This window comes from Motacilla alba, chromosome 4 (genome assembly GCF_015832195.1).
Source record: "Motacilla alba alba isolate MOTALB_02 chromosome 4, Motacilla_alba_V1.0_pri, whole genome shotgun sequence".
Lineage (NCBI taxonomy): Eukaryota > Metazoa > Chordata > Aves > Passeriformes > Motacillidae > Motacilla > Motacilla alba.
The window spans coordinates 31,486,301-31,499,394 of NC_052019.1; the positions used below are offsets into that span (position 1 = coordinate 31,486,301).

The 13,094-nt window shown below is 39.1% G+C and overlaps 1 protein-coding gene across 1 annotated transcript in view; it reads right to left on the bottom strand.

Moving 5' to 3' along the window:
- SNX25 (sorting nexin 25) overlaps positions 1–13,094 on the bottom strand; it is an 80,039-nt gene that overhangs the window by 43,756 nt on the left and 23,189 nt on the right. Inside the window, exons 4-5 of the mRNA XM_038134325.1 lie at positions 5,008–5,180; positions 3,976–4,162 (exon numbers count right to left, since the gene is read on the bottom strand). Coding sequence (XP_037990253.1) covers positions 3,976–4,162; positions 5,008–5,180 — 360 coding nt within the window. The remainder of the gene's footprint in view (positions 1–3,975; positions 4,163–5,007; positions 5,181–13,094) is intronic.

Consider the following 13,094-nt stretch of genomic DNA (forward strand, 5'->3'; position numbering starts at 1 on the left):
TCCCTATTCTCTCTTCTATTCACGCGCTTCTCTCATTTCTTAGGTAAAAGATGATACAGAGCCAGTAGTAATGGTCTTTCTTACTGTGAACTGTGTTGTGACTTTTTGCTGCTGTAACAATAAATATCAGAATAAATACAATGCTGATCCTGAGAGCAGAATAAAACCTATCCACCAGCTTATTTCCTTACTATTCTTTGCTCTCAACTATGTTTTTAACCCAGCAGGCATTTTATCTTTAGCCTTCTCCTGACAGAGAAGGTACAGGTTTCCCATTTGATGTGAAAGAACTCATTTTCTTCCTTATTTGTAGCAGAATTCCAATTAATCCACGCTAACTTCAGTCTGAGGGGAAATGAAGGTGAAATTTCACTGTTTAACTATTTCCTCTTGAAAGACAGGGACAACACTCTTTGTGAAAACTTGGTAATACAGGAATAAAAGTCTGCCTCCCTTCATGACAAACATCAAAGAAATGAAACATTAGAAAGAGTGAGTTTGAGGGACATTAGCGTATAACCATACAGTGGTCCCTTCTGTGAAAGCTTTGCTGGTTTGTTTTTCTCACCCCATTCCCCTCAGCAAATTCAATGTTTCAGATGGTAAAGGTATGATTGGAAAAACAAAAAACAAAAAAAAAAAAAAACAAAAAAAAAAACAAAAAAAACAAAAAAAAAAAAAAAAAAAAAAAAAAAAAAAAAAAAAACAAACAAAAAAAAAAACCCACCAAAAAAAAAACCATAGCTCCCCAGATATCAGCAAATTCCTTTATGAAAATATCAGCTCCCTTGATTTCCCTACAAAAATTAAAGGGATATTTACACAAAAATAATCGTTATGTTCCAAGAGATTAAGTGACTAAATGTTAGAGGTTCACTATAGATACAAACAAACTATGAATCCTAAAGTTCGCCAAAATTAATATTAAGTAGTTACTGCATCATTCAAAAGCTATCAAAAAATAAAATCCATAAAAACAATGCAGAAAATCAATACAATATTTCTTCTTAAGGTAGTGCTTCTAAGCTAGGAGAGAAACAAGATTTAGAAAATCCTAGCACCATTATCATCTTTTCAGGGAGAGCTATTTGCACAGAAGAGAGCTTTACACTTGCTTACAAGGAGACCCACACAGCCTCCCTCTCTCTTCTGACTTCCTGGGTGAGAGCAACACACACCTTTCACCCACAGGCTTCCACTGAACCAACCAGAAGTTTTCCCTGCCTTCCCCACCACAAAAACCTGGCTATACCCACAAGAAAGACTCTGTTCACAAAATCAGTCTGGAAGGATGCCTTATCAGCCCTCCCTGCTGTACTGTCACGTGCGTACATCAAGGAGCACCCAGGAGTCCCTGCCTTCTTGGCTGGGGTCAGGCAGGAGTCTGAGGAAATGTTTATCAGTGTCCCACAGCCTCTTGAACTTAGCAAGGTATTTTATCTTGATTTATTAAACAAATAATAATCAATCTGCAGAGATAAGCATGTCAGGAATGTTTAATACAAAATAATGAGTTCCCAGCAACTCCTAGTGCCTTAAGATAAATTTCCCTCAAAGCTAAGCCTACAGTGAAAATTGCTATTGCCTGTACATGTTCTTTACCAAGATGTTATGTGGCAACATTATAACTAACAGGAGGAGGCTTAGAGTTCATGAATGCCATGCACTGGCTTAGAACAGACACTGAAAAATTATTTCCAAATAAAACCAAGAACAGGAATTCTTGATGAGCATAATTACCCAGAATAGCATCTAAGTGGAAAACTCTGTTTAAGTAAAACATGCCAGTAATTTATTTGTTGTAAGAGAACGGGAAGCATTTTGCCCCACTCCCATCACTCCAACAGACTCTTACTGTGCTTTTCAGGGATAAGTGCACAACAACTTGTTTCTTCCTATTTAACTCCTTCTCTATAGATTTGCCCTGTGGTTCACTGTTGTGAATTACAGCTAAGTACCACCTGCTTTTGCTTGTTTTCAATCCATATAGGGACCACTGTTTGGTTTGTTAATGCAAATCTGCAAGCTTTCACTGGTTAATCATGAAAGCTTTGCCACACAGACTACACAAATTTGAGATGACTGCAGGCTGGCCCATCTCTCTTCTGGGTGCTCTCACAGTGCCGGAGGAAAAAGAATGGGAATGCCTCCTGCCACAGGAAATGCTCTTTAACCACTATCCCAGAGAAAGGAAGAACACTGCCTGCAAAATGAAATGCTATTTCTCTTTAAAAAGAAGATCCATTTTCTCAGACATTTTCTGTTAAAATACTGATCAGGTTAGACTGACCAACATTTTGCTGGGTGTAGAGGAGCACATTTCAAGATGATGGCAGTTGGAATTCATGGACTAAAAAGGAAAAACCTAGGTGTAGCCAAAACCACATTATTTCATAAAGCAGATCTGCTCTCTGGTATTAGAGAATGCAATTTAAAGTGACCTATCAGCTAAAAAGAGAACACACTGAGCATTAATGTGCTTCAACAACAACAACATAAGAGTTGGGTTTCTTTTGAAACAAACAGATCCATTAGTGTGATTATGCTAATAAATACATCAATTAGGTTTTAGGCAGAGTCTAATATAGACTAATTTCTGCTCTCAGGAAAGGCACGCTGTCCGAGAGTAAAGAGCAAATTTTACAGCAGATGAACAATAAGTAGCCAAGCAACAGAATCATTTCACCATTACCTAAATGTATTTTCCTATCCCAGAAATGCAAGTGGTTTCAGAATCAAAGAGAAGAACAAGAGAAAGGATGACATTATTTGCACAGCCCGCACACTCCATCCCAATAAACCAGCTCTTGGCCTGATCAGGCCAAGCCTAACAGTTCAGGGTCACAAGAGATGGCACAGAATTCACCAAATGTAATCAATCTGCATGTGTATTTCAGATGTTTCTGCAGCCATTTGAGAAGAGAAAAAGCTGGCCTGCAGCAGCAACAGAGGGAAGTTGGGCAGAGAAAAAACTGCCAGTCTCTGGTAAGAGCTTAGACAAACACTTCAGACATGGTTTCAGGGGTCCTCCAAAGCTTTGCTCTGCTCAACAAAACCAACTCAAGGACATCTAGGGAGGTTCTATAACAGCAGTTATCTCTGTTCCCTACTTCCCAATCAGTTGTTCCTTATCCTTTCATATAAATCAGAAATACAGCTGCAAAGATAAGGCAAGCATAAACAACTGGGTCTTGGGCAAGCAGGCTTGAGAGGCGGGCAATATCTCATATTAAGAGAAGAAATATAAGAAGAAAGATGAGACAGGGAGCGGAATTAGTATGAAAGTAAGCAAGTGCTATTTGCATCAGAAAAAAAGGCAAACAAACATCAAACAAACTCGTGATATGCAGGAGCTCAGTGATGTTTTTTCTGTTTTTAACAAGCTCTGTAGAGTTCATTAACATGGTTAAGAAAGATGCAATTGAGAAACGCCTCCCTGCAATAGTCCAGAAAAACATCTCATCCAGTGGTTTAATTTGCTGGAACTCAAATCCCTTCTTTCCATGCCACAATCACAGCAAGCTGTTCTGAATGCTCAGTGTCCCTAAGATCACTATAGTTCAGAGTCACCAGACCACCATGGCCAGTCATAACTCAAAGATAATGAGGAGAAAACCATTCACACTAATAGAAACTCAACATATTTCATCTAACTCCACAGAGGCAAGTTGCAAAGAAGAGTTCAGTATGTCTTTCATACATTTCAAGCATTTATCCCTTTCAACAGTACAATCATCTCCAGTATACTACTAAGCAGAATTTTTATGCATTTTCTGCCACTGAGCTAAAATGCTGAATACATGAGAGATCTAACAAATGTTGCAGCTTATCATCCTTACTATCTCTCCTTCACCAAATAAAAAGAAATCTAAAATTAAATTTGAAAAGAAAAATCACAATTTATTCAAACCTTAGTAATGGGCTGGAAAAGAAGCATGTTTAGTTTTGAATGAGCTACAGTGAAACATTAAATACCTCAGTTGTTTCAGGAACTCAACATCAGAGCTGCTGTTAATGAGCTTGATGAACTCCTCATAAGAAGGAGCATATGTGTAGTCTTTCTTCTGATGCTCATTCATCTGTTCTCTGTACTCCAGCTGGCTGAGTAGCATTCGGTTAATGTAATCTGGATCACTCAGCAGTTCCACCACTGGTTTCAGTACTGGAGAGAAAAAATATTTTAAAACAAAATCCTTATGTTGAAGAATAACTGCTGTCTTGCAAATGAAAACTGCAGATAAAAGGCAGAAATAAATATCCAAGTTTATAGACATCAAAAATTCCAAAACCAGTCTTCTGGACCACACAGTACATTTAAGAATGCATACACTTTCTTGATAAAACTGGTTATTCTATTACAGAAATTGATGTACATTGACAAAGCTGAGCTCTATTTGGAAAATTCCAAGTGTTTTCATTCTTTATGCTGTGTGTTCTGAAGGCTATGACATTATAGCCAGTATAAATGAAAGTAAACTGAATTACATAATATACTTGGGACTTCATAATTTCTGAATTTGACAGCGACATAAAAAATGCATACTGTATTTATAAAGTGTAGCTGATAAAATCAAAATAGAAATTCCTCAATTTAAGAAAACACACCGCATACATCAAAGTGTAAAATAATGAATTAAATATAATGATTCAGTTATAGGATCCACAGATTTAAGGATGTGTTTATTATCTGAATGTAATATAACAGGCCAGAAGTATTCATATAATCACTACAAATAATCCCAAGGAAAGCTGCAAAAGTATTCCTCTATGAAAAAACACAATAAGAAAGGAAAAATTGTGTTTCCTCATGAAATGTGATAAAGAGCCTAGCATCAGATCATGAGAGTTAAGTAAGTATATGCTTGATTTTGTGAATATAGCGTCTTAGTGGCTATCACAGAAATTAAATTTCAGAGTGTAAAAGCAGAGCATCAAGACTTATAGAAGATAAACTTTGCTACTATTGTACATGTACAAGTGGTTAATCATCTCTTATCTTTGATCTACCTTTTGTTGCAAGTATTTCTGCAAGGACTATGCGCAAGCTGACAGACTGGGCATCCTTTGAGGGTAGGAGACAATACACCAGAACTTGAGAACATTTTTGCAGAAATCTTACTTCTTCATCAGAGCTCCTCAAGCATGAGTGCAGCAAAAAAGGTCTTGGTGGATCTTCCTGCCTAGAAAGAGAAAAATGAAGAGGAGAGAACTTACATAGACTTGTATCAGAAGTCACCTACGATCATCAGTCGCTAATTGATAAAATGCTGCAGCATGAATAATGGGTGGGTGCTGTGCTGAACATGCACAGCAACATGCTGCTGGGTGAGGAAGCCCATGATGCACACTGTGTTGTTTGCAGACTCCTCACAAACAAGTTTTTGGATGACAGCTCTGAAAGAAACAGGGAGCAAATCCCCCTCACCTTGATTCTGTGCCCAATACTATCTAGTTTCTCTCTTTGCAGGTGACAATGTTTTTCTGGACTTTTCAGAACATGTTTCAGTGAACTCCTTAGTGCAGATTTTCTTTATACAAAAACAGCCGTAGAAGCAGAGACAAGGTATCCTAGCAGTTCTTTTATGGCCACATGCCTCATGTGCTCCAATCCATTTTAACAACAAGGTGACCAAGCCAGTGGTTCCAGACAGACAGACACAGCATCACCTCAGAGGCACCACAGTAATTTACAAAGGTACACAAGACTAGTTATCAGTAGAAGGCTCTAAGGTGCTACAAAGGCTTGTATCTGTCATGTCTCATACCAGTACCTGCTCCTATTTTCCATAACATCTGCTTTCTTCCCAGAGCTGGAGGCTGCCAACCTGGCTAGGTTAGGTTGCTGTCCTAGTCAGTGCTACTCACAGAGCTACTCTAAGCCCATTGCCTCTGCTTGTGGAAAAAGTGACCACGAACTGTATACAGACAAACCAAATGTTTTCAGTCAGACACCACTATACGGCCAATAGTGACAGGCAGTATTATACAATAACTAATTTTTGCTAGCCAGCTCAGGAGGATGAAAATAGGTTGGAATAGTAACCATAACTCTGATTTTGTTCTAGTAATACAATATTTTGTCTTAAAAAGACTAAAATTGGTTTTACAAATAATTTTCAGAAAAACAAATGTAAAGATGACATTTGACTAACGCCTTTAACTCAATCACAAATCAAATGCTTTGTTTGCAAACACTGATCATGAAAGGTGTTTCAATTGTTATAGGTATGTCAAATTTCAAAACAAGTCCCTTGGAACATCTTGGATATAAATACTCTTTTCTGAGGAGTACTGGTTTATGAAGATGACATGTAATCTTCATTATCAACCAGTCCAGGTGGTGCAGCTGACTGAGCTCAGAAAGCTGTTTATCTTATTCTGGTAGGATCTTTTCTCAGTGGCAGCTGAATACATAGCTATTTTTCTCAGTGCATTTCTACTCTTCTTTCATACTCCAGACATATCCTGAAGCCTCCTCTACACCACATCAAACATCCTTTGTCATGTTCTCCCTTAAAGGCGCTCATTATTTATCCAAGCCCAGACAAGTCCTGGGCAGATTGCTGACAGAAAGTCTGGGTCATTTACCTACAGCCACCTCTTATTGTGGAAGTAAAGTCTTCCAGACAGGTTGGTGCACCCAAAGTCAGCCACTTAGAACCAAAGCCAGAAGCATACACAAAATGCCAGCAAACAGGATGACTCACAGGGAACATAGAATAATTAAGGTTGAAGAAGCCCTTCTAGATCATCAAGTCCACTATTAAACCACATCCTTAAGTGTCACATCTACGTGGACTTTTAACACTTCCCTGGACAGCCTGTTTCAATGCTTGACCACCTTTTCAGTGAAGAAATATTTCCTAATAATGTCAACCTCCCCTGGTACAGCTTGAGGCCATTTCCTCTTTTCCTGTTGCTTGTTACCTGGGAAAGGACACAGACCCCCACTCGGCTACAACCTACTTTCAGGCAGTTCTCTCAGTAGAGAGCAATAAGACTCTCCTCCAGACTAAACACCCCCAGCTCCCTTGGCCACTCCTCATAAGGCTGGTCCTCTAGACCCTTCTCCAGCTTTGTTGCCCTCCTCTGGACATGCTCCAGCACTTCCATGCCTTTCTTGCAGTGAAGGACCCAAAACTAAACCCAGCATTCAAGATACAGCCTCACCAGCACCAAGTACAAGAATTATCACTAGAAATTATTCCTGTGTATTAACAGCTATGATACAGAGTTAGAACTAAATGCAAATGGTGACTGCTTTTTTGGCCTGTGAACGAACCCCATCTATTTTGGACACCTTATTTCTGGGACATCTTGCATAGTGATTAGATATACTTTCTTAGCACGTGCAAAGTATAAAACAGAGCCATAATGCACAGAAAATTTCATTGAACTGAGATTAGCCTTCTTTGTCTTCAATATCCATCTACAAGTCTCCTGAGGAATGCCAGTCTGTTTGGGACTGCAAACACACTGTACCTATAGTATCATCCATGCAAGAGAACTCTGTCTCCCTACTGCAAAAATTTATTCCCAGTCAAGAGCCAACACGTATAGCTTTGCTGAGTGGGACCTATGCCAGGATTTTTCTGACACACAGTCAGAAGAACACAAATGGAAAATGGAACAGAATAAACAAGCACATAGGCAAATATTTGGTTCTTACCATTCTAATTTGTCTAATGTGTTCCTGCCTACAGGAATGCAAGGGGGGAGCAGAGTTGCCTACTCTCCAGTTTATAAGCTGCTCAAGAATATCTTCATTTTTTCCTGGAGTTGTCTTCCTTACCTAAGAAGATATGACTCCCTAGAACAGGTTTTCCTAGCCAAACTATATCTACATGTGATCTAAAAAGCAATAGGGAAGATATTTACGAAAATAGAGAAACAAAGTATTCAGGAAATTCAACTCTAAACAAGCCTTGCCTGTCAGTGTCGAACAGTTCTGTCAACAACTCCTGCAGTATTCATCACTGTTGGGCAAGAGAAATAAAAGGAAGACTGAAAGCAGGAGGGGAAGCTTGGGGGGAAGCTGAACAGCTACAGAATAAATCAATATGACAGTGATAAATCAGACAAGACAAAACATACTGGTTTATATCCTCCTCTGCATGCATACAGGAAGCATTACAGTTCTATTTGTCTCAATATTATCATTGATGAGCTTGCAGGGAAATACTGTGTGTCAGCTAGGTCTGGCCAGTAAACAGCTGCCCTTCTAACCCAGGCTTCCCCTCCACTGATACACATTTGAAAAGAGAGCAGTGAGCAATCAGAGAAGTATTAACACCACTGCTTAGCCACTAAACCATGTCTGTTTACTACCTTGGGGCAAGAGCTAAAATGTCCTGATCAGGCATATTCTTAAGGCTTGATATAAAACCTAGATCTTCAATTCTATGAGAATATGACACTGTTCATTTTGCAGAGACCAAGAGGAAAAGCAGATTTAAGTGCAATCCACATACATGTACATAAAGTGGAGTGCTGCTACATCTCTCCAGTGCCAATAAAGCTATTAAGCACTATTAAATAGCCCAAATAGTAACATAGACATTATTTATTTTCCTATCTAATTCTGAACATGTATTACTAGCATGTGTGACTGGATTTTCTAAACAAACAGTCCCTTAGAAATCACAGAAAACTGAACTAAAACCGTGTGCAGATATTTTTAGACAGAGCTTTAAAAGCCCAGTCAATTAGCCATAAATTCTGAGCACAACTGTGTGCAGTGAACTAATATAAATGTGGCATTCTAGAAAACAGTTCCAAAACAGGCATGATACAAGCTCTGTAAACCAGGCTCAATTAATCTCCTTTAGACAATATTCGAATAATGGCAAGTGGCAACTTAATTCATTTGTGTCTTCTTGAACAATTAAGACTGAAGTAATAGTGACAATAGTCATCTGTCAAGATGCAGGTGACTTTTTTAAAACAGGAGACAGAACATATGCTCTACACAGTATTCTTACAGATCATACCCATCTTCTCTCCCCCATGAGCTACAAAGCCAGACTTAACCTTGCCCAAATTCCTTTCCTGTAAATTTATTAAGAGCCTTCTCTGAATTTTTAACACTATCCAATAGTTCTATATAGTGCCAGAAAGCAAAGCGATTTCCTTCAGTTGCACCTCAAAGTACTGAAAGATTAAGCAGCAGAGTACAAATATAGATCAATAGATAGGACCTGCCAAAGTGAATTCCTTTGTACCAGGTCTGTTCCAAGCTGTACTTTTCTTTGGGAACAAACTGACACACACTAACTATGCTCTGCTTGGAGGTGGCTTTGTGCATTTACTGCCTGCATATCCCACTGAGTGTCATCAGTGTTATGACCTTACTCCTTACAAGCCTACAGTTCATCCAGCACTTTATAAAGGAAAGCAGAAGACCAGATTTGCTGCAGTATTCCTGAAGAGAAGCACTTAAAACATTACCAGGGTTATAGAAGTATCATCATTTCCTTCCCATACTTTAAGTAAGCAACTCTGAGCCAATATCAACACCTTTTTAACAACAATACCTCATTTCTCAGGAATGCAGGACCTATAGCCATTCCATAAGACCAGACTATCACCTGGAATTCCAGGTTTCCCAATACAGCAACCTCATGGAAATCAATCTACTCTAGATATCCATATTTTTGTCAAGGACCATCTGGTAACTCCATCAGGAGTATTAAAACCTGGTATTTTTGGTTGGATGCATGAAGCTGACACAAAGCATCTTTGACAAACGTAAGTCAGTTTGCTTTGAAATTAAGGCAGGAAGCAAATTCACACACACACACACCCTCCCCCCTAAAAAAACCCCATGCTCCCCCAAAAAACAGCCAGCCAACCAAAAAAAAAACCACCCAAAAAACCCACCAAACAAATGAAAAAAACCCAAACAACAACGCCATGTAAAAAACTAACAATTCCTCTACAGGAAATTACTCAAGTGATAGATGGATAACAAAGTGTTTCCTTCAGCCTTGATATTTCTTTATTTAGTTTTTCAAGAGACAGCCTTGCAGAGCTCTATTTAAGTCTCAATCAGTACAATTGTGAGCAGAAGTGCACGTGCAACTCTAAATAAGTGTCATCAGTGTATTCAACATTCACCATGCATTTTCATTAAACCAACTGAGAGCTACCAGAGCAACAAGCAGGCTGCATCTCTTCACCTGTATCACCCTCAGAGCTGTAAGCTTGACAATGCAGCGCAGTAAAAACTGCTTGATCTATGAGTTTTCTATGACAGAATCAAAACTTTAGACCTTTTCAAGCCAGTATAACAAATATACCAGAAAAAAGTATCTACTTAAAAAAACAAAGCAATGAAAATCACATAAACCTCAGAAAGCACAACAAAAAATAGGAAAAGCAGACAAAGCCAAACCCAAAATTTCCACAGCTGCTATTTTATCAAGATAAATCAGCAATTTTTATAAAGCATTTCAACTGATGTTTATGGTGCACAAAACCTCTCATTTATACATGCCACAGTTACCTCTTTCAGAAAAAAAGCCATATTAGTAAGAGAGGCAAAGAACTCATGAATGGCTTACAAATTGTGGTATGACCACATCAGCACTGGGATGTCTTATTGCTTATTATGGTATCAAGGTTATACTCAGACATTAATAGGAAACCAAACTTGCCACACTGAAGCATAAAAACAAATGGTGAGCTTTAGACGTGGTGCTAGCTATGGGCTGAATTTAATAACATGCCCAGGCCTCGGTTTTTCATGACTAATTTGCTCTCAGCACTTTCATACACAGCTGTTCCCACTGCAACAAATCTCTACAGCTTTATACTAATCCCCTTGATACACCTTTCCAGAGGCTGACCGTGGTAACCAGTTCTTAGTATTTCTGGTTTCTGGCAAATTGAATTATAACAAAAAACAAGACCTGTGGGAGGTGCTTAGTTTCTATCCAGATAACTTGGATCTATAGAATTAACCAAGTTAAATCTCAAGTGTTACAACTCCCTTTGTATCAGTCTGCTCTCAATCAGTTTGTGGTGACATCACCTTTTTTTTTTAACTATCTTATCACAATACACATTGCAATCACAAAAAATTGAAGTTATATACCCTATACATGCCAAGGTATTCACCTGGGCAAAGAAAATGAAGAGTTATTTTCTCTCCTTACCCTGTCTGTAAAAACAGAAAACAAAAGGAACATTATCAAAACACGTCTGATACAAACTTTAATCCCCAAACAGCTTACTGTACTGATCACAAAGCAGCAATTTCCCCACAACACTTTCCAAGAGCATTGAGCTCTTATCTATAGGTTCTGAATCAGCACTGGTAGCAGCCTGCAGACCCCAAGCATTCATTTTGCTAACTCATAACTTATGCGGCAAGTCTGGGCACAAAACCACATAAAAACACTTCAGCATATACCAACAGATGCTGTGTAGTAGACAACTGGTCAGAAGCAGCCTGTGGTACCACATATTCACGTTTGCAGAAAACAGTTCTTCCTCTGTCTGTGGGGTCAAATGTGCCCCAGCTGTGGGTTAAAGACAGAGAACACTAAAAGCCAAAAGATATAGGGGGGGAAATTTAAAGTACTACTACTAATAAAAATTCTCACTGAAAAGCAGCAGTTTCCTTTGAAATCACAACTGAACCTCAAAGTACACCCCAGTGACATATACAAGATGAAAAATTTGGGAATTGTCTTGCCTACAGCTTGCATTGCTTTATGTCACTCCAGACAGAAGTGGAGAAGATGTGGCTAGAAGTGTCTCTGCCCATATTTCACTCTGTAGATGTGTGTGGCATGCACAGGAAAGACAGCTGCTGTTATGGAAAGCCAGGAGATAGAATAAAAAAATGGGTAATAGACCTAACACTACAAGTTTACTTTCTCCCAATGCCCTGTCTCCAACCAGCCACCATGGAAGTGGCCTCTCCTCTTATCAAAGAATCATAAAATGGTTTGGGTTGGAAGAGGCTTAAAGATCATCTAGTTCCAACCCCATGCCATGGGCAAGGACACCTTCCACTAGACCAGGTTGCTCAAAGTCCCATCCAACCTGGCCTTGACCCATGCTTTGAAGGGAGACAAGGTCTCCCAGCACTTTTCTTCATTTCTGGCCTCTGCTGGCTATTTACCTTGAACACTTTATAACTAAGCGAACTTTTGAAATGGTTACGATAAGCCAGACAGAAAGCAGGAGCAAAAGAAAAGACTGTAGCACCCTTCCTCATTCTGAAGGGACTCAGCCTATTTTCACCCCTTCAGACATCCTGGTTAATCACAGATTGAAGTTTGTCAGTGAAAGAAGTAAAGAAATTTGTGTGTCCAATGTGCACCTAGTCACAAAACACAAACTTCACTCTAAAAAAACCATACATCTGTCCTCCTGGGCATGGATGACTCCTTTCTGCTATGCTAGTGGATTATCTGCTATATAGGAAAACCAAGACAAAGTGGCTCAGGTGGCACCCCCTCCAGAGACAGCATTAGAGGTATTTAAAACTGGACAAAATGCCCTTGGCCACCATGCTGCGGTATAAACTCAGTGGCAAGAAATGGAGCACTCCAAGAGGTATCACAACAGGAAAGATACCTCTCTCTAATTACAGCCTCTGTTCCAACATATTTATCATCCAAAACTAACTGGATTCATTATGAGATACAGAAGGAAATGTGAATGCCAATTTACATTTATTACTGTCTTCAAAACATTAACAGAAAGCAAAGCAGATCAAGAAGATCTGCATTCCCTATCTTAGGAAGACAAATTTTTTGTATTTGAACTGTGACAATTCAACTGTGATTCAACCCAGCATACTGCTGAACACCACACAGATTTTCACTCACTCCCTCACCCTCCCACAGTGAGATGAGGGAGAGAATAGGAAAAAAGGTAAAATTCCTGACTTTAGGGTGACCTAATTGCAGCCTTCAGGTACCTGAAGGGAGCCAAAAAGAAAGGTGAAGAGAGACTGTTTACAAGAGCCTGTAGTGACAGGACAAGGGGCAATGGCTTCAAACTGAGAGTAGGTTTAGATTAGATATAAGGAAGAAATTCTTCCCACTGAGGGTGGTGAGGCATCAGAACAGGTTTCCCAG